Here is a 27,607-nt window from a genome sequence, read left to right on the forward strand (position 1 = left end):
CTGGTATGCATATGGTTGTATTATAATCACTATTGAGTCACAGCACAAATCATACTTAATGGCTTCAATCGAAAAAACCGCTAACAGCCGATTACAATTTACAAATACAACTTTGTAAGTGTTAAGCATGTGTCACTAAATTGTAGCGATTCAAGTCATTGACTTTCCTCACAATGTTCTGAAACATACGCAGACATCATTAAACAGACACGCCGATAATGCATTTGTCTAGAAACGATCAAATATAGGAAATGCTGTTTAAATAGACACGTTAGCCGTAATGCCATCTCATTTTAATTTCAAATGTTATAAAAAATTTACCTTCTAGGTTAATTCAACATGTTATGGTATCAGGGCCGCCGCTAGGGTGTGATTCTGCAAAGAAGCAATCAGAAGGTCCGCTACTCAGACAATATTTTCCGAGTAGCTGGCTTTCTGATTAACGGGTTTTCTGATTAGCGGGTCTTCTGGTTAGCGGGTCGTTTTAAATGAAAACAAGCCCGATATTCAGAATTCTGAATAGCGGACCTTCTGGGTGACGGGTTTTTTGAATAGTGGACCTTCTCAGTCACGGGTCTTCTGAGTGACGGTTGCCCCCCCCCGGCCGAATGTTATAAATATGAAAAATAAATAAATAAATAATAAATATATAAAACCTTAATACGGTTAAGGCTGGACAAACAAAAAACTTGAATACAAAAGCAGCCTGGTTGTGGTGTCCACTATCGGCGGCTATAATAAAGATACTAATTTTACAGGTGCGAGTGATCAGCAAATATGAATATTTTATACAATTACGATCTACATATGTCTTTATCCCTCTTCTTTGACATCTATGGTTCAATGTAGAGGTAGGCTACCGTTTGAACGTACTAGTCCAGTGCGATATACTTAAAACTCATTTTGGTAGTTAATCCTGTTACATCATCACTTCTACGGCGAACACAGAATACAGGATGATGCTCTAGCATGATTCTACAAAATTGAAGAGCTTGGTTCCATGTTAAGTCCACAAACACATGTTTCTGATTTACCTATGCGATATTGCCATGGGTTGTAATGCTATATGTATAGTAATTTCAGTTGGATGCACCATTACAAAGCAAACAGTGGATGGATGCACAGTATGTAAGGCCTTTGGTTCCCAAATGATAACAATAGTCTGCATATTGTTAAGCAGCATTATTGTGGTAAATAATGGCTTGTTGATGGTACAACTCATTGTTGCTAATGTCAAAGTAATTGTTAAAAGTAAAAGTGTGATTGTTAAATGAGAAACATGTTGTGGACTTAACATGGTTTGGAAACAAGCTCTTCAAATATGGGACACTGGAAAGAAATCGACGTGATGTTGCCCGTTTTCTACTACCGATCAACTTTTTGGGATAAATATGCATACTATTATATTATTATCCCGATTGAGTTACTATACAAAAAATTACAAATACCGCTATTATAGCGATTCAAGTAATTGACTTTCCTCTCAATGTTCTGAAACAGACGCAGACATCACTATAACAGACACGCCGATAATGCATTTATCTAATGGGAACGTTAAAACATAGGAAATTCTGTTAATAGGCTTGTTTAATAGCAATTTCAAATGTAATAAAACCTGAAGCTTTAAGTTAACCTATCACCAATTAAATCGGACTGGCAAACATAACACTTTCCTTCTAGGTTAATTTAACTTGGTATGGGCATATCTAGATGAGATCGATTTACACACAGAACAAGAAATCCACTTTAATTTCCATGTTGAGGTCGCATAAGTGTACTCAAGAAAGAATACACATTTAACCCTTTGGGTAAAAGAAATGATATGGGAAATGTCTGGGCCATAAACTCTCGTACTTATTTCAAGGCACTTGGATAATTGCTGTGAGGCTCATGTAACATAAGGAAAAGAATATTATGGATTTGTAAAAGAATATTTGCCAACATATGTGCTTGACACATCTTAGTCTGAAAATTGATCCGTGATTTAGTACAAACTTATGAAATATTCTTCGTAAGGCGACGAAAAACAGAAACCCTGTTCTACGGGCGGACGGACCTTTCAAGTAGGGTCGCGGTCGCTCGGCCTTTTTTTTCTTTTTTTTTTTTTGTTAAATTACCAAAAAAATCACTAAAATCTGAAAATAATTTGCAATTTGAGAAAATACAAAAAAAATGTTCCTGAAATTTCCGAAATTTGGGTCGGCATTCATTTTTTTTTTCAATTTGTTTAAAATCTGGGTCGGTCGGGCCCGTAGAACAGGGTTTTCTTTTTTCGTTGCCTAAACTACGGTACCTTTATATATTTATGGACCTCCAAACATCGTCTTTCGCGTTGCGACACATTTTTTACGCTGATCCCCCTAAATTTCAAATTGATGCCACGGGAAAACGACACAGCGTATGAAGCTCAAATTTTCAGGATTTTACTTTCTCATCAATATCTACCACCACACAGAAAAAGAAAACAAAAATGAAGAGGTGCTGCGGTGCACATCCCAGGAGTTAACATGGAATGACTCTATTGCAATGAACAAAAGACAGTGAATTTGCGACGCAATGTCATGCCTTGTTTTAAAAATAGGCTCTATACTCTGATCTCTTTTTAGAAATTCGGCTTGGATTCCCATCTATATAGCTTTCCTAGTGTAAGCAAGGTTTAGAAAAAGTCAAAAAGTTGAATGAAGACCAAATTAGATCAGAATTATTTCAGAATGATAGAGGCGGTAATCTAAGTCGTATTCACGAAGCCCATTTTTTTTTTTCCAATAAGGATGATAAGATTGGGTCTATAGACAAAACCTATAATTGCGGTCTACTAAACCTTTCACACCTAGTTGCTGGCTATTCGTGTATCATGAAATCTGCACGTAACATTCAATACATGTATAAAAAGAGCTAATCAAGCTTATTATGGGCAATTATATAGTTACAATAGCGTTAAAACTTTATATTACATTATGTTCTATGTGTTACTATTCTGTTAGAACTCGATGAGATCTACTTGGAACATCAAGGTTTGCCATAACCGATGGCTATATGACTGTGCTTTGTCTGACAGTCTCAAAAATCACACGTTTCCATTCAGTCGAGAGCACATTATATACACCAAATTGTATTCTGAATACGGGGAATGTCCTTCTGATATTAAATAATTTAGTTTTTTATAATACAAATTTTATGGCAACAAAAAATTTTGACATTTAAGAGTAGACTAGGTATTGTTTTCTACACGCTCGCTCTGAAATGATCACTGCAATTTTGCCAAAGCTCACTACCATTCGCAAGATGCTGTGAACTACCAAATCGCAACAGTTTAAAATAGTTGCTAACCTGAACAAGGAAGTCTCCGGCAATCACAACATTTTGCCTTATACAGGGTGAGTAAACAAAGTGCAATAGAGCAAAGAATCGATATTTATGCAAGAGTCAAGTCGAACTTTCCCATTATTGAAAAATTCTTTAAATGCCAGACTCAATAGTCACCTCTTGTGAAAATATGAAGTGAATCACGAGTTCCGTTTAATTTTTATGAGTCCTTTTGCTGCGATACCCAATATCGTTATTTGTCCACGAGGTACCATGTATTTTGAATGAGAGCACACAATGCACGGTAAATGCACCAGCTCTGAAACTGACTTTAACTTAAATACGGTTGATTTTGGCGTTATTTTAATTTCTTTTTTCTGTTCAAATAAACTTTCTAACATTACTTTAAGTCCTTCATACCTCACTCGACTCCAACTCATTTTTATAAATCCCAATATGTCCAACTTACTGGATATTTTGTAATTCACTCCAATTCAATTGCGCGCATATCATTTTGACATTTGAAAACCCCGCCTACAAATTTGTATGATTTTGATAGAGAATAAACATCTTTAAAGTAAAGGTAAAATGAAAATAACAGAAAATAATGTTTCTTCTCCTTAAACTATATAGACCAAGCGCAATAACCCTTTGGGTGCTCCATTTTATTTCAATGCCAATGAGGTTAAGAAAATGGCAGTTGTTCCAAATCTACCTTACACAGAGTGGGCTGACATTCAAATTTTAGATGTATCTTGGACAAACATCAAAATTGGGTATTGCTATCAAATGTGTCATAAAAACAAAACGGTAAATACTAATTCCTTGATTTTTTTACACAATGTGTATATATCATATATAAAACGTTTTAACTCGATTCTTAAATAAAATTGGATTCTTTTCTCTATTGCACTTTTTTGACTCGCCCTGTATGTTAGAAAAATGATTATCAAGCACCAATCACGTTATTTTATTTTAAACAAACTCATATTGGTCATAAAAATGAATAAAACAGCCGTCCCTCAACACGAGATATTCCATATTCCTGGGCACTGAAATTGTCTTGTACAATGACGTCCCAGCAATACAATGAAGGCTGACGACAATAATTGAGCATAATGTCAACGACACTTTTCATAATTATCTATACACTAGTCCTGCCTGCTGCCTTACATCACCCCGGGTGGACCGTTGCAACGGTGTGGCACTTGCTAGTGTAACAAGCTGATTGTGTTCGTTTGTTAGTTTTAAAAAACTGCAACAAGGTGATTTTTCCAATTTTGTCATATTCCAAGAGAGAACTACACCAGAAGTGCTCATCTTAAGAAGGGTGAAATTTAGACTCCGAAGATGACCGCGCTGGTGATCTACCAATGAACTACCCCTCCAACTGATAGTAAGACTAGGTTCCTGTGACCAGTCATTGTCCGTAATGACATTGCACATCCCAGTTCCAGCAGTGCAAGCTCTGCTCAGCTGACTCTAGCCCAAGGGCCTGCTGGGTAATATAGGGGCATTGACTTAGCACGCTGGTTTACGCCACTCATACCAGCTGTTCCTAGCCTGAAAGTAGGATGGAGTGCCCAATATCTGATGACGGTTTAATTAAATCTATCTCTGACGGAAGCGGGACGGTTGGGCGCCCTTAAAACCGATTTAACCCAGAGTCCAGAGACCTCAGAGATTCCTGCTTCGTGGACACAACGTCTGAAAATGTCCTTTTGAGCTCGCTGCACTTGAACTGCGTGTGTACGCAGGTGCTCGGGATCATTTCGGCTGATGAAGTTCATGTCAGTACTGGAATATGCTCTGAGGGAAGCGGGACGGTTGGGTGCCCTTAAAACCAGTTTAACCCACCACAGTCTGGTCCTAAGTCCAGAGACCTCAGAGAACAGATTGATGCCTACCCAAAACAAAGGAGATATGCAGTTCAAGAAATACTTCCCAAGAAACCTTCAAAGAGGCATTATAAAGTGCTCATTTGTATAAGGGTGAAATAAGGCTCCGAAGGTGACTGCGCTGGTGCTCTACCAATGAATTACTTCTCTTTTTTTAATATCGCGTGTTGAGAGCCGGCTGTTTTATTCGTTTTATTCGTTTATGGTCAATATGAGTTTGTTTTAAATAATTATTTTGCTAATATATAAGGCATAATATTATGATTGCCGGAGACTTCCTTTAACAGTCCTCGAAGTAAACTCTAATCTAATGATATGTACTTACAGTGTATGTAGCTGGCTGTGGCGTAGATTTCTTTTTGACTGCACCTTTTGGCAACAGAATATGTTTATGCTACAATTGCGAGCGAAGCGCGCGAAAAATTTTGGTATTTTGAAGCTAAACTGATGAAATATGGTGTAAAAGTAGAATAAATGCGCGCGAGGGGGGGATGGGGGATAAATCCCCCATCCACCCCTGCCCCCCGGATCTACGCCTATGGACTAGCTGGGAGGAAAAGCAGATCATCATTTGAAAAATCTGACCTTTCGTATTGAACATATACATGTTTTTCCCAAAAGCTCTTAAAAAGTTTAGGTATTTTGTTTAATATAACTGAAAATAATTGCATTTTCATCCCTATTTATAATAATTAAAAAGTATATTTTCACGTTCATTCTAAATTAATATTAATAAAACAAATATTTTACTTTCACAATATCAATCTGTTAACACAACTTGTAGCCTTTACATTAATAGTATTTTGAAATTTTCAAAACCTTTTTATCAATCATCACATCGCATTACCTATCTGATCTTACCAACATGATCCTTCTCTGATTGGATGGAGAGAAAATAAGCAACGCTTTTACCAAAATTGGAACAGATAGACCCACAGGTGATAAAAGGATGAAATTGATACTCAGATATGTGAGCATCTGTTTGAATTTTAATCCCTTTTTAAATTGCTACAGGTTGCACAGATTGAAGGCTGAAAATGTGTGTGGTTATGAAGAATGCACGAGGAGCGCGTTAATTTGGCGGGAAATCTTTTTTGACTCTATCATGATTTTCATTATATTTGTTAAAAATTTAGCGAAAGTAGGTGTAACAGAGACGGGTATGAAAGGTTTTTTTTGGAAAAGAAACTGCTGCAAGGAATGCAAACGTGTCCTAGAAATTTAGCAAATACCAGCTTGAACAATAAAACACCCATTATAATTTTTATCCGTGCACTTCTAAATAATGAAACTATATAACATCAAAATATGATATAGGCTAAAATGTTTAATTGTGTCTCTTTATTAATAGTTTTTGTTAAAATTGTTTGTGTTTTTGTTTTGTTTGTTTGTTTGGTTGTTTGTTTGTTTTTGGGTTTTTTTATGTCGAGCATATCTAGGCATTAACAGCTGAAATCTACACTTCGGCCTGGCACATTAGTGACCTGATGAACGTGAACGAAGGGGATCGCCGTAGATAGCTGGTCGGGGAATTTTACAGGACAGTCAAGTGTTAGTAGCCAACAATCGGGCTTATTACCCTGATCGGAACCGACTGAAACGAGGTCTTTTATCATGGGTCATCTGCCCCGCCGTTCCCAGATGAGCCACTGGGAGAGCGTTTCTTTTTTTTTTTTTGGGGGGGTCCAGTGGAGACTTGAACCCGGTCTTGCACGAAAGGCAAAGACCTTAACCAGTGTGCTACGCTGCTCCCATGAAGAAAAATGTCACGTGTGTTTGCTTGTTTGCTGGGATGCTTGTCTATTGTTTATTTGTTTTGTGGATTAGTGCTAGAATACAATTCATGTGATTAGTTAGAAATTGCAGAAGTTAAAGTTGCATTCATTCCATCATTTTCTTTCCAAACATGTATACTTGCATATGCATGCTCGTACCTCTCCTTGTTCAAAAGATAGGTGAAACTATTTCCCACAAAAATCAATGAGTGCTTCCTTAAACTCAAATTCCGTGATCACGTTTATAATTAAAAATTATCCCAATGTGTCACAAGTTCTCTTTCATCTACAAAACAAAATGAGATTTATATGAAATATGAACTGTTCTTTTTGTACCTAAGTCGTATACGTTAATATAACCCAGAATATTTGTGCATAACACATGTCTTTATTTATTACTCAGGCTGGTTTCGAGGCGATAATTTGAAGAAAAAAATAAAACACTTTCAAATATTGAATGACGTATTTGCATTAAATTGTTTCGTCATTTGGCATTGTTTATGGGATTTCTACAGGAATCGAATTTCTAGGACTTATTAGGTGCTTATTAACCTTACTCGTATCTGTCATATCTAGTCACATCATTGCGTCATGTCGTTACGTTGATATTTTTAAATGAAAAATAGATACGGTAAACGTCTTATAGAGGAATTTTAACTAAATTCACAACAACGCCAACCTATTTATCGTTATCATAACTAAAACTGGACTTTTGGTTACATACCACTAATAGGTCTGGGCGATACATGGAAATACGACGTGTAACTATTTGTTTGCAGGGCATCTAAAACGACTGCATTACAATCGCTGAAATTGATCAAGTTATATAGCTAAAAAAGTACTTTTTAGGGTGTGATGCTTCAAAATGGTATATTTTCTCTCATTATATGACATTTTTGTTGTAATAGTACCAAAATTCATACGCACGGCTTCAGTTTCGAGGGCACACTGCCATTTTAATGTGTTTACGGTTCAGTGCGTTAAAACAAGAAAAGTCTCAGATCAACCTATGTTGAGTTTTTGATCATTTGGCATCTAAATCATATAGTTTCACCTGATATTAGTGGTATATAACTGTGAGAGTTCTGAATATGAGAAAATTCCACCCGAAATTAGCCATTTCCCCATTGAAACCCGTGTAATACACAATTAGTGGTATTTAACAACTTTGAGTTCGTCTTTGCCTTCTGCCTTTGGCAAATACCATACACCACAACGACTTAAGTAGCCTTTCTCAGGTCAGACTGACCATAACTTTACCAATGTCAAGAGCTCGTCAGATCTATAAGGGCGAGTACTCCGCATGCAATTTCGCTATGCCAATTTACCACAGATCTAAACTCTTAACTCTCAACAGTGATAAAAAAAATAAAAACCAACCTTAGGGTTGACGGATGCATGACTTTTGGTAGCAAAAGGAAATTAAATGCATCATATACATAGATACAGCCTAGCCGTTTCAAATATGAACAAATTGCCGTATTTTAACATGAAAAGGGGGAAAAGAATGAGGAGAATTAGGCGGAAATGAAAAATGGCGTCAAAAAACAGAGGAGCATGAGGTGAAGCAGAAGCAGAAGAAACTATATGTTTCGGGGTTTTTTTATTATCTATTCAGATATGTATAAGTTGTTTATTGCTTATTCAACAACTCTTCGCTAACTGTCCACATTTTTACACATAGCGTACGCGCGAATGCAGCGCGCATACGCTTTAGGCGTGAGCGAGTATAATTCGTCATGCTTGTAATATGTGTACGTTTTAGTTTACCAGTGTACTTCGGTTGTATTTTCAAATGCGCTTTTATAAATACGCACGTGACCCATGGGCACGACATACCAAGACCAGCACGCGTGACCAAATCCTCATGCATTGACCACTTTACAGAAAGGGATAGGAACTCTGTAGATAAATATCATCAAATTTAATTATTAATTGAATTGCAAAACTATTACACATTTTGCAATGCCGAATTGGTAATATGTTATCAAAAACAACATTTTGAAAGTATGTGACGACGGAAAATTTCTTTCAACGACGGAAACGTTTACAATATAATCACAAAGTTTAACAAAATAGACAATTTTGCTGCACAGCAGTCCCATGCTGTTCCGCCTTTGCATTCAAGTGTATAGAAAGACCACTCGCTATGTAGAAGGTCACTTAGAGACTTACTGTCTATAAACTGTTATGGCAGCGCGGAGGTGGTCACGTGCGTATTTATAAAAGCGCATTTATAAATATAACCGAAGTACACTGATAAAGGGAAAGAAGGTACGATAAAAAGTTTAGATTCAAAAAAGCAACATTGACTACTTACTTTTCCTCTCCTCTCACATTGATGTATGAACTACGATAGAATCCCACCAAGCCGTCCTGTAGTAAGCTTCCTAAGTAAATAATTCTTATCTCATAATTCTCATGAACCCGCAAGTCTTCCGATAAGCGAATATGCAAAAATTCATAATAAGCATCAAGAGTAGAATTTCTAACCAAGTTATTGGCATGTGGGTCCGACATGCTTGTTACTTGGAGATCGTATACTGTAATATTATTCATATGTAATGTAATGACATTAGTAACTTCTTCACATCGCACTCGAATATTTACTGCACCATCAAAAGTAAATCTCCTTCTTCCTGGTCCATTAAATACATCCTCTGGATACAGATAAGGTGTCAATGTAAGATCATATCGTAAAGGCCGCACATTTAATGGAAGTCTTCCCATCCAAGGCTCTTCTGTAGCTGCAGGTATTATTGTTGGTTTTCGGGTAGGTATTCGTATTGTTGGGTCTGGTATGATGGCTGGATTAGTGGGATCTCCTATAACGGATCTGTTTCTACATGTTCTTACTGGCAAATAGAATGCTAGAAATCCGACAGCTGCGGCTACAGCTAACCCAACAAAGATAGCGCAAAATATTTGACCTGGAGTGCAGTAGAAGCCAGTTTCTTTCTTTCCCGTCGGATGCCCGTCTTCGTCTATACTTAGTTGACCATCCATATCCATTGTCACGGTGACCTTTTTAGGTACCACTGGGCCTGTCAGAAAAAAAACAAAAAATTGTTATAACATAGTGTTAAGATTTCTTTCTTTCTTTTCTTCTTTCTTTCTTTTTTCTTCCTTCTTCTTCTTCCTTCTCCTTCTTTTTCTTCTTCTTCTTCTTCTTCCTTTTTCAGAATTCGGACAAGCGCACTAGCGAACCTTCAGACTACTTAAGGAGCCTTCGGACTAGGGAGCCTTCGGACTAGAGAGTTGCCGATCCATTGATGGATCTGTCTCACTGCAAAGGATGTTGAATCTTCTTCCTCTTCCCCTTTTTTATTTCTGGATATGTGGAGAAATCCTAGAATTTTATACAATGGTCGATTTTAAGCTTTCCGAGTCAAGTACTACTCAGCATACCCAATGATATCATCATCCACAACGAATAGGCTGTAATATTGGTACATTTTTGAGGTAATGGTTCATTAAATCTCTAAAAAACAATAGAAAACATAGATTTTTCCAACATCTTTACCTATTTTTACTACCTTGCAAACTAGCAACAGGGACTTACGGTATAATATATCAATGTAATGGATAAACGTTACCTGTCCAATATCTAAAAAGGTGCGCCGTAAAAGTGCCAACATTACAGCCTATATATAGCTATTTGTGGTGACATTTGTAATTAACTTTTAAAGTTAATCTTTAAAAAGATGAGTGATCATTTCTTTTCATGTTCTGGTTTCTATATTATGTTGAAACAATCCGCTTTCAAATTGAATACCTGAATTCAAAACCCGTCCAAGTCCATACTTTGGTCAAATTGAGTTAAACATGGGAAATTATTGTATAAAAGAACATATATATTGTGCCCTCGCAAACAGGGCAAGATGTCTGACGTGCTAAATTGTGGTGATAGCAACAATGATGACGGAATAAGTGGTGAAAAATGCAGAAATGAAGCTGAATGGGTACAGAACAAGAAAAAAGACTGAGGGCAAAGGGAAAAGCATACATAAAGAAAAACTAAAAACGACCAAGTCCGGCATACCAAATGACCCCCACCCCCACCCCCAACGAATTCCTCGAAATGCTAATCGTCATACCTAATACAGTTTAACCCAATCATTTTAATGGAAAACTTGCCTTATTTTAACAGGTAACTCTAAATGAAGGAAAACATGATTTTGGGGGTTTTTTAGGTTACTCAAAATCTCTTTCCATGGACTTGGGTGGGTTTTGTATTCATGTATTCAATTGTGAGTTATTTTGAGCATTATTCTGGCCCGATTTTGCTGGCATATTAAAGAACATTAAGAAGGACATACAAGAGGTAAGACATCAGCAGGGTAGGCAAAGCTTTATACCAGTCCAGTTTACGGGGACAACTGCGCGTGCGCCTATTGTCCACGCAAAGCTTGTTTCAATCCCCCGGGGGGGGGGTTCTTCCTGGTTGAAGGTATACGGGGATGTGCCACGGTTTTGGGGTACTTTTTCAGCGATTTTGGTATATCGATGGGTGGGTATTCAGTGGATACCAATGCGCCCAATTGGGCGCATTTGGGCAAAAATGCCATTAAAGCGCCCAATTATGGCAAATTTGGGTGCTTTTTGGGTGCTTTTTCTTGAAAATTGGTATGCTGATGGGTAGCAAAAACAGCAAAAAGTAGGTATAGAGAAAGTCAACATCCGAAAGTCTGCGTGGCACACCCCATACAAAATTTTTCGAAGAACCCCCCGGGGTTTCAATTTCACACTATTTTAGCCTAAAAATATCCCATCCAAATATGTAGAGGGGACATGTCCCCCCTGCCCCGGATTGACGCAAGGTTTCAAAGTATATGATTTGTGGACTAAACTTCTGCAAAACATAAAGGTGTTACAATATTATATAGATTCAGACAATGAAAATCGATCTTTTTGGGTGCCACGACCAACAATACTTCGTCAACCCTTAACAGGTGTATAAACCAATTCAAGTGTGGTCCATGTATGACGTATATTCACTACGACGGTGAAAACAAAGTGTGCTGGATATTCTGGCATCTTGGAGTACTACATGGTAATATCCTGTCGCATGCTTCTAAAGACATCCATGTTCTTAACAGAGAATGCTATAGAAAAACTATCTGATTATTTGCATATTATAGGCTTTTTAACTCCCTGTTTTAGAATGCTATCATCGGGAAGGCATACAAGCGTTGCCATTTTCTTTAAGGTAATATTTCGGTAGAGCCAAATACTTCTAGAGAATGAGAATCACATTTGTTATAGAATTGAATGTTATTTGCGTGCAGCACATGTTTCTAGAGAAAAAACTTGAAAAGGTAAAACAACTAAATAAGTAAGTAGCATTTCTTGCAGACAATGCATGACAGGCACAATTACACGCCGTATTGTCAACAATTCCCTGCGGTATAACAAATACTCGAGCAGAATTTCACTCCAAGTATCTCAAAAATGTGTAACTAGTACCGTCTCTACTCTTTAAAAATCTCCCTGATGGACAGAAATGTCTACTCTGAACCTGAGGTTGTTTACTTATTTCTAAAGACAACGAATGATCTAGAATTCGTAATGTCTGTGTATAACCATAAGCATAGCCTTGGGAACACGTTGAGGAGTTTACTGGGCGTCCTCGTGGCTACAATGTGCCCCTTAATGCTTTGTACAATGGGGATATTAACAAAAGTAAACTTGTTCTAAAAACATAACACCATAGAATGACGATAAACGGTGACTGGGATTGTTTGTACCTATTTAAGTGCATATTCATATTATGTCAAATTTAAATATATGGTAATTGAGAATAAATCTTTTTATTTATTTCCTTCTAACAAAATTAGTAATCATGGTTATCGTTGATACCGATGTCTAACATCGCCATCCAGAAAAGGGTAAACACTTAGCTCGCAATAACATGGTTTTGAATTTCCACTCTTAGCACTCTTAGCTTTTCTTAACACTACAATGTGCTCTTTTAATAAATGAAGGTAGGTATAGTTATCATACCATTATGAATACACATATTTAAAGATTTTCTTTCTGATAAGAAGTATAATACTTATAATACACAAAAATTGGGTTGGTATCTTTATGAATCCAGATCTTAATCGCACAAGTCTAAGATAGGTTGAGAGTTACTGTACCCTTGCCAGACACGAATCTACCGCAGGCAATGATTCAAGATCCTCTTCATGATCTTACTGCACTATTTGCGTCCCTCGGTACCCAGTAGCAAGGTGCCTGGATGTGTGAAGAGTTTCCGAGGTATTTATACTTTAGGGCATGCATCGTACCTAATACCTATAAGAATTTTCATGGAACCAGGTCCTGTTTAAACATATAAGTTAACACTTTAACTGTTTAAATCAAACAGATGGATTGCTGTATGTAGAATTAGTAGGTGAGGTTATTTGAAAACCGGTAAGAAGACTTTCGGATTTTTGCATTAGAGGAAATGGACGACGAGAAAAAGGCTTACAGCCATAATATACTATTTCTGTCTATTTAGCCAAAATTATGAGGGAAAGTGAAAGACAAACCTCGATCGTATCTTATCTTGACCTTGTTAACCGTAGAGCTCTATACTTTTGTCATAAATAGAACGATAATGATCTGATGATGCAAACATTTTCGATGCTTTTCTATAAACACAACGAATTTGCCTGATTCTGACCAAATTCTTTCAAATGATTGTGTAATATTATGCTTTAAACTTCAGAACAGAAGTCGTCCAATTTAAATGAACATGATCTGACCTAATAGAGGCCGTCAGCGTGACGTCATATGCCGCCATCTTGTGGGTACACGCTGTGATGGTCGTTCGATCTCCATGCGTGAGCAGCAAAATCACCGCGTTGAGGCGCGATAACAGCTGCGTGGCAAGCTGCGCCCTGCGCGTTGTGTCCGACGCATGAACACACATATCATTTGTACCCACAAGATGGCGAAAGGCTGACGGCCTCTATAAATACAGTCGCCTTTGAAAAAAAAAAGTCAAAATTTTCTGCTGTCAGGCATGTATTTGCCAACGGCTGCAATTTTAAAAGCCTTTATTTGTCTTTTTAAAGACTCTTCTTGTATTGCATGGTATTCTTTGGTTTATAAGGGTGCCAGGGTGCACAACTTATCAACAGTATACAGTGTACTTCGGTTATATATATATAAATGCGCTTTTATAAATGCGCACGTGACCACCTCCGCGCTGCCATAACAGCTTATAAACAGTAAGTATCGAAGTGACCTTCTACATAGTGAGTGGTCTTTCTATACATTTGAATGCAAAGGCGGAACGACATGAGACTGCTGTGCAAAAAAATTGTCTATTTTGTTCAACTTTGTGATTATATTGTAACTGTTTCCGTCGTTGAATATTTTTTTTCAAATACTTTCAAAATGTTGTTTTTGATAACATATTACAAATTCGGAATTGCAAAATGTGTAATAATTTTGCAATTCAATTAATACTTAAATTTGATGATATTTATCTACAGAGTTCCTATACTTTTCTGTAAGGTGGCCAATGCATGAGGATTTGGTCACGCTTGCTGGTCTTGGTATGTCGTGCCCATGGGTCACGTGCGCATTATTTTGTTTAAAGAAAAATGGGTTAAAAGATGTACGAATGCTTCAGACGTTACGACAATTTTATTTAAAGAAATTATTTGATCGTCTGCAAACCATGATTGCAATCGCGTATTATCATTAAGCTTTTCGAGCATTATCTAAACAGTAGTTAGCATGTATTACACATTGATACATTAGAGATGTTTTTCTTCTTTTTTCAATGTTATAAAGAAGATATGTTATTTTACAAATCGCTGCCGTCGACAACTGAGTTCAAAAGTTTAACGCATTACGCTTATTTCCAAAAGTGCATATTATATGTAACATCCCTTACGGGTCTATTGTCAATAGTCAAATGTCAATTTACTTCATTAGGTTCGTTAAAATGATGCAAGAAATGATGTTGTCTTCTGTTTAACCTGGTTTTCAACAGTAATTAAATAACGATAAGATCAATTACCCATAGATCGTGAAAGATACGTTGCGTGCATTATCAGCTCGATCTCAGACAGAGTTAATTACGTTTTGTATGATCAGAAATTATGTGCTAGTACGGAGTACCACCAGCCCCAAACAAATTGCATATTTTTCATTTTGCTTTTTTTTTTACATTTTGATTTCTTAATTTTTCTATTTAAAACACCGGTACAAAAACAGCTATCTGTAAAAAATTTAAATTCTCTTTTGATACATATCTTTCATATTGCAACCTGTTGATCTCAATGTACATTTGAAATTCTTACAACGTCCATGCACTCTGTCAACAATGCGACCCATTGTTTACTTTTCTCAATGCTAATGAGTATTTTCGAAACCTTTCACAACCTACTTCCTATTCCAGAAAAACATAAACTCAGTGAATGTTTCAAAAACCCCAGTCAGGCAAGAGTTACAGATTTACGGTCTTACACAAATTACATCTCTGCAAACAGAATATAAAATTGATCATGACGCTGGCTATAATATACTTCTTTATTTCGGAATAAAAGTGTAAATTGGTTCAAATATGTGAAATTGAAATGTCATGTCACATTCATCGTACATTATTTAGGGCAGGTAATAAAATCCTACCATTTATGAATGTTTAATGATTCTACTTCATATGACGGGTGAACCACTAGGCGGTGATTCAACCATAATACCATAGGCATACTTTTATCATGTTGAATATATCGCTGGCGATGTGTGATTGCATTTTGTCCAATGTAATGGATTGTACGTTTCTGTCCATGAAGTACAGATCTAAATTATTTGACAATATACATTTGCTTATCGCTGGCGAAGGAACTTTGATCTCAGCTTTCCAGCAGGTGCCCTATTTCAAGCTATGCAATATTAAGGCATAAAATAGAACTATTTCTTCTTTGTGGCTTGTTTTGTTTTCCTCCGAGCTGATTTCCAAAACTAATACTAACAATACATATTAGATTTTAGACTAAATGCTCGCGTTGTTGGGTAATGTTAGATACAGTGGAAGTAATGTTTTATGTCTTTAATAATGATGTTACTTAATGCCACTGTGTTTAAAGGAAAGCATATAATAATTTTTAAACGCTTACACTTAAGTGGACCAAATATAAATTCGAGCTGTGTTAAAAGATTTTAACTTTAATCTCTTTATTTCGCGCGTCTCCATAACAATATTCATAACATCTAGGACGAGGTAAATGAAGAGTTTGTTTCCAAAAGGCGCTAAATCCAAAGGCTGCTTTATGTAACATTCAATTGCAGATATTCCTAAGAGTAGCATTAACCTTGCCAATCTAATAACATTGGACCACTAGAATAGTTATAACAATTCTTTGGATATCTTTAAAAAAAATAATTGCAAATCTCTTTAACCTCCCCCGTGCGACGAATAAAACAATAAATATAAAATACTTTTTTTTGTTCCAAAAGGAGCTAAATCCAATGGCAGCCATTTTAAAACTTTGCATTGGAGAATATTTTAAATGATTTTGAAAATAATACACATTGCAATCGTTAAATGTCATTTAAACTTTTAAAATCTTAAAATATACCATAAAAATGTGACACAAGGCAGCTATTGGAAACGAACTCTTCAAATATGTTTACTAAACATCAGACAGTTTGATATGGAAATCCAGCTCTGGTCTCCAACACTAGAGCCCAACTTTGATGTGGAAATCCAGCTCTGAATGTGTTGGAGTGAGAATTGTAAATCGTGGCAACTTACGTAATGACGCTCTCGACGTTTTCAAATTATTTTACATTTCCGAATTGGTAATATGTTATCAAAAACAACATTTTGAAAGTATTTGACGACGGGAAAAAATATTCAACGACGGAAACGTTTGCAATATAATCACAAAGTTGAACAAAATAGACAATTTTGCTGCACAGCAGTCCCATGTTGTTCCGCCTTTGCATTCAAATGTAGAGAAAGACCACTCGCTATGTAGAAGGTCGCGTCGAGACTTACTGCCTAAAGCTGTTATGGCAGCGCGGAGGTGGTCACGTGCGTATTTATAAAAGCGCATTTATATATATAACCGAAGTACACTGGTAATCGATAAAGTAATCTTGTAGTAACAACAAAAAAATACAAAGAAAGTCAAATGACCTTGAAACTAAAGGATTTTCCCAATAACAAAACAACCTTATCATTATGAAAAACGTTAATACATGTATACAAACAAAAATGCATCACACCAATTCGCTGTCGTAGTGCACGTTAGTAACCATTGGTTACTGCTCCAAGCCTGGGCTTATATACCTGTTCCGAATTTTGATATGCCATAGGCTTTGTGTTGTGGTCATTTCAATCAGTGGTTCGTAACAAATAAAGCGTGATCCAGTTGACCTAGCAACGGTCATATTCTAACGTGCACTACGACAGCAAATAACGTAGCCAAAAGGGACACCTTACTCCTCCCCTGTGAGATGCTAACCGCGATGATACTTTTAAAATGTAGGAATTTTGTTAAAAAATTTTACCATTTGTGACCATTTCCGTCATAAATTCTCCCCGAGAGTCAACATTTCCCCGATCGCAAGTACAAATATGCCCAGTTCTGAGAATACTTCTATATTTCTTGCAATAACAATACATTTTCATTCTACTTTCAATTTCTGTATCTCAAGCTACAAATTATATATCATACGAGGTTATTATTTTGCAGCAAATGTTCATTCATGTCAATACATTCTATAATGCACGAGACTTTTTACCAAATTTGCTTTTCTGCTTACTTTTCAAAGACTGAAAAGAGAGTGTCATTTATTGCATGCTTTATTATAACTCTACGAGTGAGAACGGAACGGCCGTCAGCAACATCAAGCAATACTTCAATTGTGAAAGCAACAAAGCTGGTGCATTTTGCTTTCGTATTTTCGTCTACCGATCGCTTTCTGTGACCATGAAGTGACCTATCAAGGATGTGCTGAAGTTGACACCATTTTAAAGCACTGATGTATGCTATTTTCAAACATCACTAATAAGATGAATTTTCTCAGCTTTTTGTAGCTATCAGATTGAACTTCGGAAAGGCAACTTTATCTTAACATAACCAGACCTGACCTTCCGGGAGGGGGGCAAGATTGAAAAATTTACCAATTTCTGATCAAAAGTGGTAGTATTTATGTGCGAGCGCCTTGCCGCGAAGCGTTAAACGGGTGGGGTCCAGGGGCCCGCCTTAGGGCCCCTGGTGGGGTCCAGGGGCAAAGCCGCGGCGGGGGTCAAGGGGCGCAAGCTCATGGTTTTTGGCATATTAGAAGCTAAAAAATTTTCAGAGTACAAATTTCACAATGAAAGTAGTATAGATCTTCTTCCCTCTTTCTTTCCCTTTTCTCTTCCCCCTTCCCCTTCTCCCTTCCCTTATTTCTTCCGTCTTTTTCTTTTCTTCTTTCCCCTTTTTCTTCTTCCCTCTTTCTTCCCTCTTTTCCTCTTCTTTCCCTTTCTCTTCCCTCTTTTCTCTCCTTCCCTTTTCCCCTTCCCAATTTTTTGCTCTTCTTCTCAGTTTTTTTGTGCCGGGGAAGCTTGAAACCCCGCCCCCCACTGGTTTTTCACATTTTCTTTAATCTGCGACTGTATTCATAAATGTGGTAAATGTGGTCTGTACCCAACAGGAAACCCAGACTGGCATGATGTATGTTATAATAATAATATGTAACAGTTTTCTGAATGTACATTAACAGTTAGCAAAGAAAAGAACGTTTCAAAAAGAGAACCCGAAAACAAAGTTGCACGCTGATTTACATTTTTTTCATCATGGCCTCTGCATATTCAATATAATCAATTTCTAAAATTCAAAATTTAAGTATAGGAGGCAACCATAGGCGCAATTTTTATTCAGGATTTCTGAAAATAACCACTAATTAAGTTGGGTGCACATCATTTTGACTCGCCCTGTAAGTACAACGATGTGTGTCATTTCAAAGAGCAACATATGAATTAATAATAGGAAGCTAAATAGACAAGTCAATCTTATATTTGCCTTTGATTAAGGGCTCTGGTATGAACGTTTCGTCAGTATTTTTGTGGGAGAGCACATCAGACATATCAAATGTCCTTCTGATATCAAATAATTTAGATTTGTAGAATTTTGCGATATACCGTAATGCAAATTTTATGACAAATTATTAAAATTGTATATATTTTTAAATTTTGGATACTTAACAGTCCTCGAAGTAACCTTTCCAAATCTAATGATATGCACTTTAAGCACATGTTATTAGACTTTAAAAAGTGTATGTAGCTGTGATGAAAAGCCGACGATCAATTGAAAATTTTGACCTTTATAATTTATTAAAGAAATTCATTTTTTCCCCAAAAGACCTACATTTTTTTGGTTTTTTGGTGGAAAATCCATATATTCAATACGAAAGGTCAAAATTTTCAATTGTTCGTCGGCTTTTCATCTACATACAATTTAAGTACATATCATTAGATTTAGATTTACTTCGAGGACAGATAAATATCAAAAATGTCAAAATGTCATTTTTTATTAATTTGCCATAAAATGTGTATTATATCGGGAATTTCAAAAGGTAAAAATTATTTGATATCAGAAGGACATTCTTCGTATTCAGAATGCAATTCGATCTGCCTGATGTGCTCTCATGTCCCACAAAAATTACTGTCCAAACGTTCATACCTCAGCCCTTAAATGGGGGATATTTACAGAGCAGGTGCAGTAGCTAACAGGTAAAATGCAGATACATTGTATCAAAGGTACACGTCTGCAGAATAATAGAAATTCATTGCAAACTGGTTAGTGTTTTGTTGTCCTTGGGTCTACTGAGGTTAGTTTTACATGGACATGAGGTATTGTCTATATATATTTGTTTTAACAGTGATATGGCTTTAACAAAGAGGATCATATACCGCGAAATGATCTTATCCGTCTGTCCCGAGGTTGAAGGTCATCATTAATACTAACTTTAATATAGCGAAATAAAACATTGATTATGTCGTTGACTAGAATAATACCGTATACCTCTTTATTTCAGCATGAAAATGTGAGTTGCTTTAATTGAAATATCATGTCACATTCATCATACATTATTTAGAGCAGGTAATAAAATCCTACCATTTATGAATGTTTAATGATTCTACTTCATATGACGGGTGAACCACTAGGCGGTGATTCAACCATAATACCATAGGCATACTTTTATCATGTTGAATATATCGCTGGCGATGTGTGCTTTCAGGGACAATGATTGTACATATTAGTTCGTGAAGTAAAGATTCATTAATTGGACAATAGGCATTCGCTATCGCTGGCGACGGAACTTTGATCCCAGCTTTCCAGCAGGTGCCCTATATCAAGCTATGCAATATTAACACATAAAATAGAACTATTTCACTTGTATCATGTTTATAGTTTGTTTTGTTTTCCTCCGGGATGATTTCAAAAAGTAATACTAGCAATACATATTAGATTTTGAACGCAATGCTCTCGTTGTTGCGTACTGTTAGATGAAATGGAAGTAATGTGTTATGTCTTTAATAACGATGTTATTTAATGCCACTGTGCTTATAGGACAGCATACTCGTCTCCGCATCGTTTGATATGTACATTTTATTGCTTGTCTGTCTGTTTGATTATTTCTTTTGTTTTTGGTTTCATACGAAACAAACATTTTTTTTGGCAAAATGTAATTACAGCTAATATATAACGTATTCGGATTTATATATCTAAAGATAGCATAATATTCTAAAGAATCGATTTCGCAAAGTCAAAGATACTGAAACGTCGTATTAAACGCTCCCCTAAGAGGACAATAGCCTACATTCGACCTGTGTTAAAAGGTTTGAATCTTAAGGTTACTTTATAAAGCTTTATTTCTGGTGTTTGATTCACGATAGGTGTTGTTTATAATATAAACATATTAAATGATCTCAGGAAATATGAACATGAGGCGAACCCAAGACCTTCGGGTCGAGACATATACACATATACACACACAAACCAATTAATCACCAAGCGATGACCTTAGAAAACTACGATTGTAATACTTGGCGAATGATCAGTGCTGCCATTGTATTTGCCGTGTTTACATAGCTCATCTTCCAGATTACATTAAAAATATCGTTCATTTATCACGTTGATAGTTCTGATTTGGAGTGATATTGAAGTGGGATATTAAGTGGCAAAAAGATGAACAATAATGGAGTTAGTTAGACGTCCAAAATAACATGACACAATCAAGATACCGGTAAGATAACAAAATAGTATAGGTGATCCGACGACATGTTCCCTAAAATGAGGAAACAAGGAAACAGTAATTATCACTCGACGTGAAATTTTAGGGGCATGTTAAAAAAAAAAACCCCAGATTGTTTGATCAAAATCAAGAAAGATCAAGGATAATTTAAATTAAGCATATGAAACTCTAATTTAAGCTATCAGAAGCAGAGTGGCGGCACCAGAGGGAGCAAAGTGAGTTTCGGTTGGGACAAAATCAACAATTTTTCTTTGCCCACTATGATATTTATTTGTTGAAGAAATCACTATAAGCATTACTACCCATACCACATACATTTCAAACTACCGACCAAATTCTGACCTATCATCCATATCCTGAAATAATCTCTTATTTCGCGCGTCTCAATAACGATATTGCATAACATCTAGGACGAGAGAAGTATGTTTACAGAGAGCATCAGACAGTTTGATATCAGAAAATGTACCCTGAATGTGTTGGGACAATATGGTCCTATTTTATGACATAGTGGTAACTTCCGTAATAGCTCTCTTGAGGTTTCATAATATTGCTTTCCTTAAAGACATTATTTACAAATGTCGGCCTTTGCAATACATCCATGGCCTCGTGAAAAGACGCGATGTGATGATCCAGGCCTATTTTATTATTTGTAAAAACGCGAACGCAAAATCGAGGTCACTAACATCTCACAATTGTCCGCAAAATGCGTAAAAGTCCGCAAAATTGTTCCAGCGTAAATATTAGTAACATCCACGCTCGCCGTGTTGTGCGTCGAACAAACTGCTACTGTCTGTTTAAAGGAAACATACTGCAGTTACTGTCCGTTTTCCTATACACAACACACAGTGCTCTCACCATTGACGCGTGACCTTTACAAATGATGCATGTTGGAAGAATGGACACTTGCCTAGTTAACATCACTGTGTGAAAAATAACCAGCCAATATTTTATTTATTCTCCAAAACTTCTAGCAAATATATTTCTCTAACATGACCTAAAATTACAGCTAGGTTAGATGTTCAGAAATGGTCGCACTTTTGTAAAATATGAGTGAGGGCAAGGCATAGCTAGCCAACTCCCCGTGTTAATTGAATGGAGATTTGACCGAAAATATTGGTATCGGACCGCTCACTTCTGAAGGGTGCCACAAAAAAACGGTAAAAGCTACATTTAAACTATTCTAAATAGGTTCTAGAAAATATAGTTTTGTAACATGTCCTAAATTTTTAGCTAATTTAGATGTTTGGAGAGGGTCGCACTTTTGTGTTTTAGGAAGGATATGTAAACGACAGATAACACCAAAAATATGAAGAAATTATTTCCAAACCGTGTTAAGTCAACAATCATTATGTTGCTCATTTTGAAGAATGCTGGTTAACAAAAAGCAGGTCTTTGTCTCATTTCGTGAACAAAGCTACACATACCATTGTTTCCTTTCGTTTCCTTTATAATCGGTTACCCAACTGAAGCTATAATACCAGCTTTATTGCGATGTCGCACATTGAAAACAGACACTTGTGCACAACCAGAGAAGATCTGATTTAATCAGTTGAGCTGCTTCAATGAGTGTTATCTTGGTTTAATAGCTTTTAATGGGGTTTAAGTCCTGCAAAGGTCGAGATGAATTCTACTGTAGACATGACTGCATCATGATCTGTACCATAAACTAATCAATCAATGGCTATATAGTTGCAATAATAATAAAAACAACAAACAGTGAAAGTCCCAAGCTTATATACGTCCAAATAAAGGAGAAATTCTTAATTCTTTGCGACGATCAGCGGTAAGTTTGCAATCCATGGTGGCTGCCATATTGATACCCGATGTGTTTTTATTCCGTGCCACAAGCCTCGTCCCTCGTGAACTTTGGTGACACGAAGCGAATACTACCAAAGTTCAGATTCAACATTCGTTCAAAAGAAAACGCGACAATTTTTACCCATAAAACTACAGAAGAACATACAAAAATGTATTTTAAGTAATATTTATGATCAACAATGTCTTTTGAGAACGAAAAGTGTAAAAACAGCACTAAAACCAAAATTCGCTGTGAGGGTCGCGAATGCAATGCAGCAACACACGCTCGCCGAAGGTAGCCGAGGGTCTGTGTGAAAGGTTACACTACCGCTTGTGGCAGAAAGGATTCGCAAGCAGCTATCATGGCGGCTTCCATGAATCGCAGAAACGAAGGATTAAAAGTGCTTTTTCTTTGTTAGGAATATTCCGAAATTCATATAGACCGTCTGGTATGTTTAATTTAGGGGTATATAACTATATTTAGCCATTGATTAGTTTATGGTACAGATTTCCTTTAAGCTTAGATTATTGTTTTAATTCAATATTTGACAAACATGACAAAGTAGCGATAAATGTGAAAAATAATGAATATGTTGCTAAATATGGTCAGACTACTGTTACTGTCCGTTTTCCTATACACAATACACAGTGCTCTCACCATTGACGCGTGACCTTTACAAATGATGCATGTTGGAAGAATGGACACTTGCCTAGTTAACATCACTGTGTGAAAAATAACCAGCCAATATTTTATTTATTCTCCAAAACTTCTAGCAAATATATTTCTCTAACATGACCTAATTACAGCTAGGTTAGATGTTCAGAAATGGTCGCACTTTTGTAAAATATGAGTGAGGGCAAGGCATAGCTAGCCAACTCCCCGTGTTAATTGAATGGAGATTTGACCGAAAATATTGGTATCGGACCGCTCACTTCTGAAGGATGCCACAAAAAACGGTAAAAGCTACATTTAAACTATTCTAAATAGGTTCTAGAAAATGTAGTTTTGTAACATGTCCTAAATTTTTAGCTAATTTAGATGTTTGGAGAGGGTCGCACTTTTGTGTTTTAGGAAGGATATGTAAACGACAGATAACACCAAAAATATAAAGAAATTATTTCCAAACCGTGTTAAGTCAACAATCATTATGTTGCTCATTTTGAAGAATGCTGGTTAACAAAAAGCAGGTCTTTGTCTCATTTCGTGAACAAAGCTGCACATACCATTGTTTCCTTTCGTTTCCTTTATAATCGGTTACCCAACTGAAGCTATAATACCAGCTTTATTGCGATGTCGCACATTGAAAACAGACACTTGTGCACAACCAGAGAAGATCTGATTTAATCAGTTGAGCTGCTTCAATGAGTGTTATCTTGGTTTAATAGCTTTTAATGGGGTTTAAGTCCTGCAAAGGTCGAGATGAATTCTACTGTAGACATGACTGCATCATGATCTGTACCATAAACTAATCAATCAATGGCTATATAGTTGCAATAATAATAAAAACAACAAACAGTGAAAGTCCCAAGCTTATATACGTCCAAATAAAGGAGAAATTCTTAATTCTTTACGACGATCAGCGGTAAGTTTGCAATCCATGGTGGCTGCCATATTGATACCCGATGTGTTTTTATTACGCTGTAACGGCACCCCGATTTTGAAACCAGCGAAATCCGTGCCACAAGCCTCGTCCCTCGTGAACTTTGTTGACACGAAGCGAATACTACCAACATTCAGATTCAACATTCGTTCAAAAGAAAACGCGACAATTTTTACCCATAAAACTACAGAAGAACATACAAAAATGTATTTTAAGTAATATTTATGATCAACAATGTCTTTTGAGAACGAAAAGTGTAAAAACAGCACTAAAACCAAAATTCGCTGTGAGGGTCGCGAATGCCATACAGCAACACACGCTCGCCGAAGGTAGCCGAGGGTCTGTGTGAAAGGTTACACTACCGCTTGTGGCAGAAAGGATTCGCAAGCAGCTATCATGGCGGCTTCCATGAATCGCAGAAACGAAGGATTAAAAGTGCTTTTTCTTTGTTAGGAATATTCCGAAATTCATATAGACCGTCTGGTATGTTTAATTTAGGGGTATATAACTATATTAGCCATTGATTAGTTTATGGTACAGATTTCCTTTAAGCTTAGATTCTTGTTTTAATTCAATATTTGACAAACATGACAAAGTAGCGCTAAATGTGAAAAATAATGAATATGTTGCTAAATATGGTCAGACTCAATAAATTGCTATTATTCTGTAGACGTGTACCTTTAACACAGGATATCTCATCGTAGTTACCTGTTAGCTACTGCACCTGCTCTATAAATTCCCTCCCATTTAATTTAAAAATATGATGGATATATAACAGGTTACATAAATTTACTTTTATTCAGACCTGTATGAAAAATATCAAGCTCTTCTCAAGCTTTTCTGGTTGTACTAGAAATTCAACCAAAGGCAAAATGTGATTGACTTGTCTATATACCTTGCTACTAAGGTTTAATTATTAATTCATATGCTGCTTGTTGAAATGACACACATCGTTGATAAGTTGGTTGGTACTGTGGGTACAAGGTGAGTCGAAAGGATCTAGACTCAACTTTACTATATTTATTCTGAAATCTTGGACATCCTGAATACAAATTAAGCTAATGATAGAGTGTTGCTTTCTCTTTCACCAAATGTTCACATAGATTTTAAAATTTAGAAATTTGTTATTTCAATCAAACCATTTTTAATGTATAGCCTATAGCTATCTACTTGCATGCTAAACACACGTAGCGTTCATCGTTGTACAAATTGCTGTGGACATAGGTAAATAGGACCAATAACTACGCATCTAATCATTTATTTTCAATACTGGTGCCTATTTGACGGTCAAGCCTTCCGAATTCGACACCTTTGCAGTACATACGATCACAAGAAAATGTTCAACTTTGGATGCTGCGTGTCGTTTTATATGAAGACAACCTATAACATTACTGTGACTGTTGTAATATAAGACTAGTTGTGATATAAAAGTGATGTTTTATCAATTTTGAAGGTGGACCACATTGACTTTGGGCCCATGAAAATGTGTAATTTGCAATAAATTTCATCTTCGTGAGGGTGCTGATCGAAATGTAAATGAATTGTGACCTCCATTTTTTGGATATGCATTGGATTTATCCTATATATATCAGTTACTACAAAAAAGCAATTAATCTGACAAGAAATATGAATTTAGGGTGGGGGGAGGGCTAAACTTGTCAGTTTGAAAAACATTATTTTGTTTTTGCATATTTAATGACCCCTTGACACGACGTGCAACTACAGACATTTTGTTTTACTTGTTTTGACAACTTGGGTATGCAATTAGTGTGTATACAAGGTTTCAGACCTCTCTATCCCTTTATAAAGGAGGTACAGGCTTCCAAAGATGAAACTTATTTTAAGGGCAACTTTTGGGTTACTCCTTTATGTAAGAAATCGCAGTCGAGCAATACAAGCGATCATAACCGCGTATTGATCCACAGTTCAAAGTTCAATACCACTAATTCTTTATAACACAATTTTCAAATTGGAAAAATAGGTAATTTCAAGTACCGTTTTTTCATACATGGAACTCTCACAGTGAAAAGAAATTGTTATCATAGAGTAAAGGTTAAATCCCAAAATGACCAAAATTTCAACATATGTGACCATCCAGCACAACTGAGCCCTGAAGTCGCCAATCATCATTTTTGAGATATTCAACCAAAATATTCTGCTTGAAATTAGCTTTAAAATTATGTATATCATGTCTATAGTACTTGACATTTAAATAGTGAAACATCAATAAAACAGTCAATAAATCCTTTGTTTCCTATTGCTTATTGTTAAGTTCAATGGAGCATATCTCAATAGTGGGACTGGAGACATCCGGGCTCAGTTGTGGTGGATGGTCACATATGATGATCTGAGACGTTTTTGTTTTATACAACTGAAGTGTAGAGACTACAATTTTACAGTGCGCCTTCCTTTTTGGGACAAGTTAGGCGCACACTGGCTCATGGGTGTACAAATCCAATGTGCAGCGGATCTTTTCATCAACACTTTAAAATAACGGTAGAAGATATGTCATTTCTGCATGTTACTTTGCAAATGTTTGACTATCCAGCTAAGTATTTTTCAGTGCTTTTTAAGTACCTTTTTCAAGAAAATAGTCCGTCTCTTTTTAGTGCATTGCCCATCTCTATGTAGTGGTATTTAACCTCAAACAACCTAATGGTTTCATTACCCCAAAATGATTTTACACACATAAACTGGACTATAGGGTTTGACTGTGTTTGGTACAAAAAGTACACTGCAAAAATGTTGATCTACACATATAAATAAACTGGTAACTTAAATGACGATAATCCAAACTTGCCATTGAGGAACAGTTTTTGGTTCATTAGGATATGCATACCTCTCGAGGGCTTCGAATTTAACGGTCACTTAGCGCAGCTGAGCCCTTACAATGACTCTCGCATACTGTAGAATCCGTAATGAGGATACGTGTTCTAATTATGGTGTGTTTATTTATTGGTTGTGTGAAAGTTGGCAC

General features: G+C 36.3%; 1 protein-coding gene across 3 annotated transcripts in view; it reads right to left on the minus strand.

The window, feature by feature from the left end:
- LOC140142910 (aminopeptidase N-like) overlaps positions 1-27,607 on the minus strand; it is a 148,293-nt gene that overhangs the window by 43,915 nt on the left and 76,771 nt on the right. For all 3 annotated transcript variants that reach the window (XM_072164935.1, XM_072164937.1, XM_072164936.1), the window contains exon 2: positions 9,300-10,023. In XM_072164935.1, coding sequence (XP_072021036.1) covers positions 9,300-10,023 — 724 coding nt within the window. The remainder of the gene's footprint in view (positions 1-9,299; positions 10,024-27,607) is intronic.

This window comes from Amphiura filiformis, chromosome 20 (genome assembly GCF_039555335.1).
Source record: "Amphiura filiformis chromosome 20, Afil_fr2py, whole genome shotgun sequence".
Classification (NCBI taxonomy): domain Eukaryota; kingdom Metazoa; phylum Echinodermata; class Ophiuroidea; order Amphilepidida; family Amphiuridae; genus Amphiura; species Amphiura filiformis.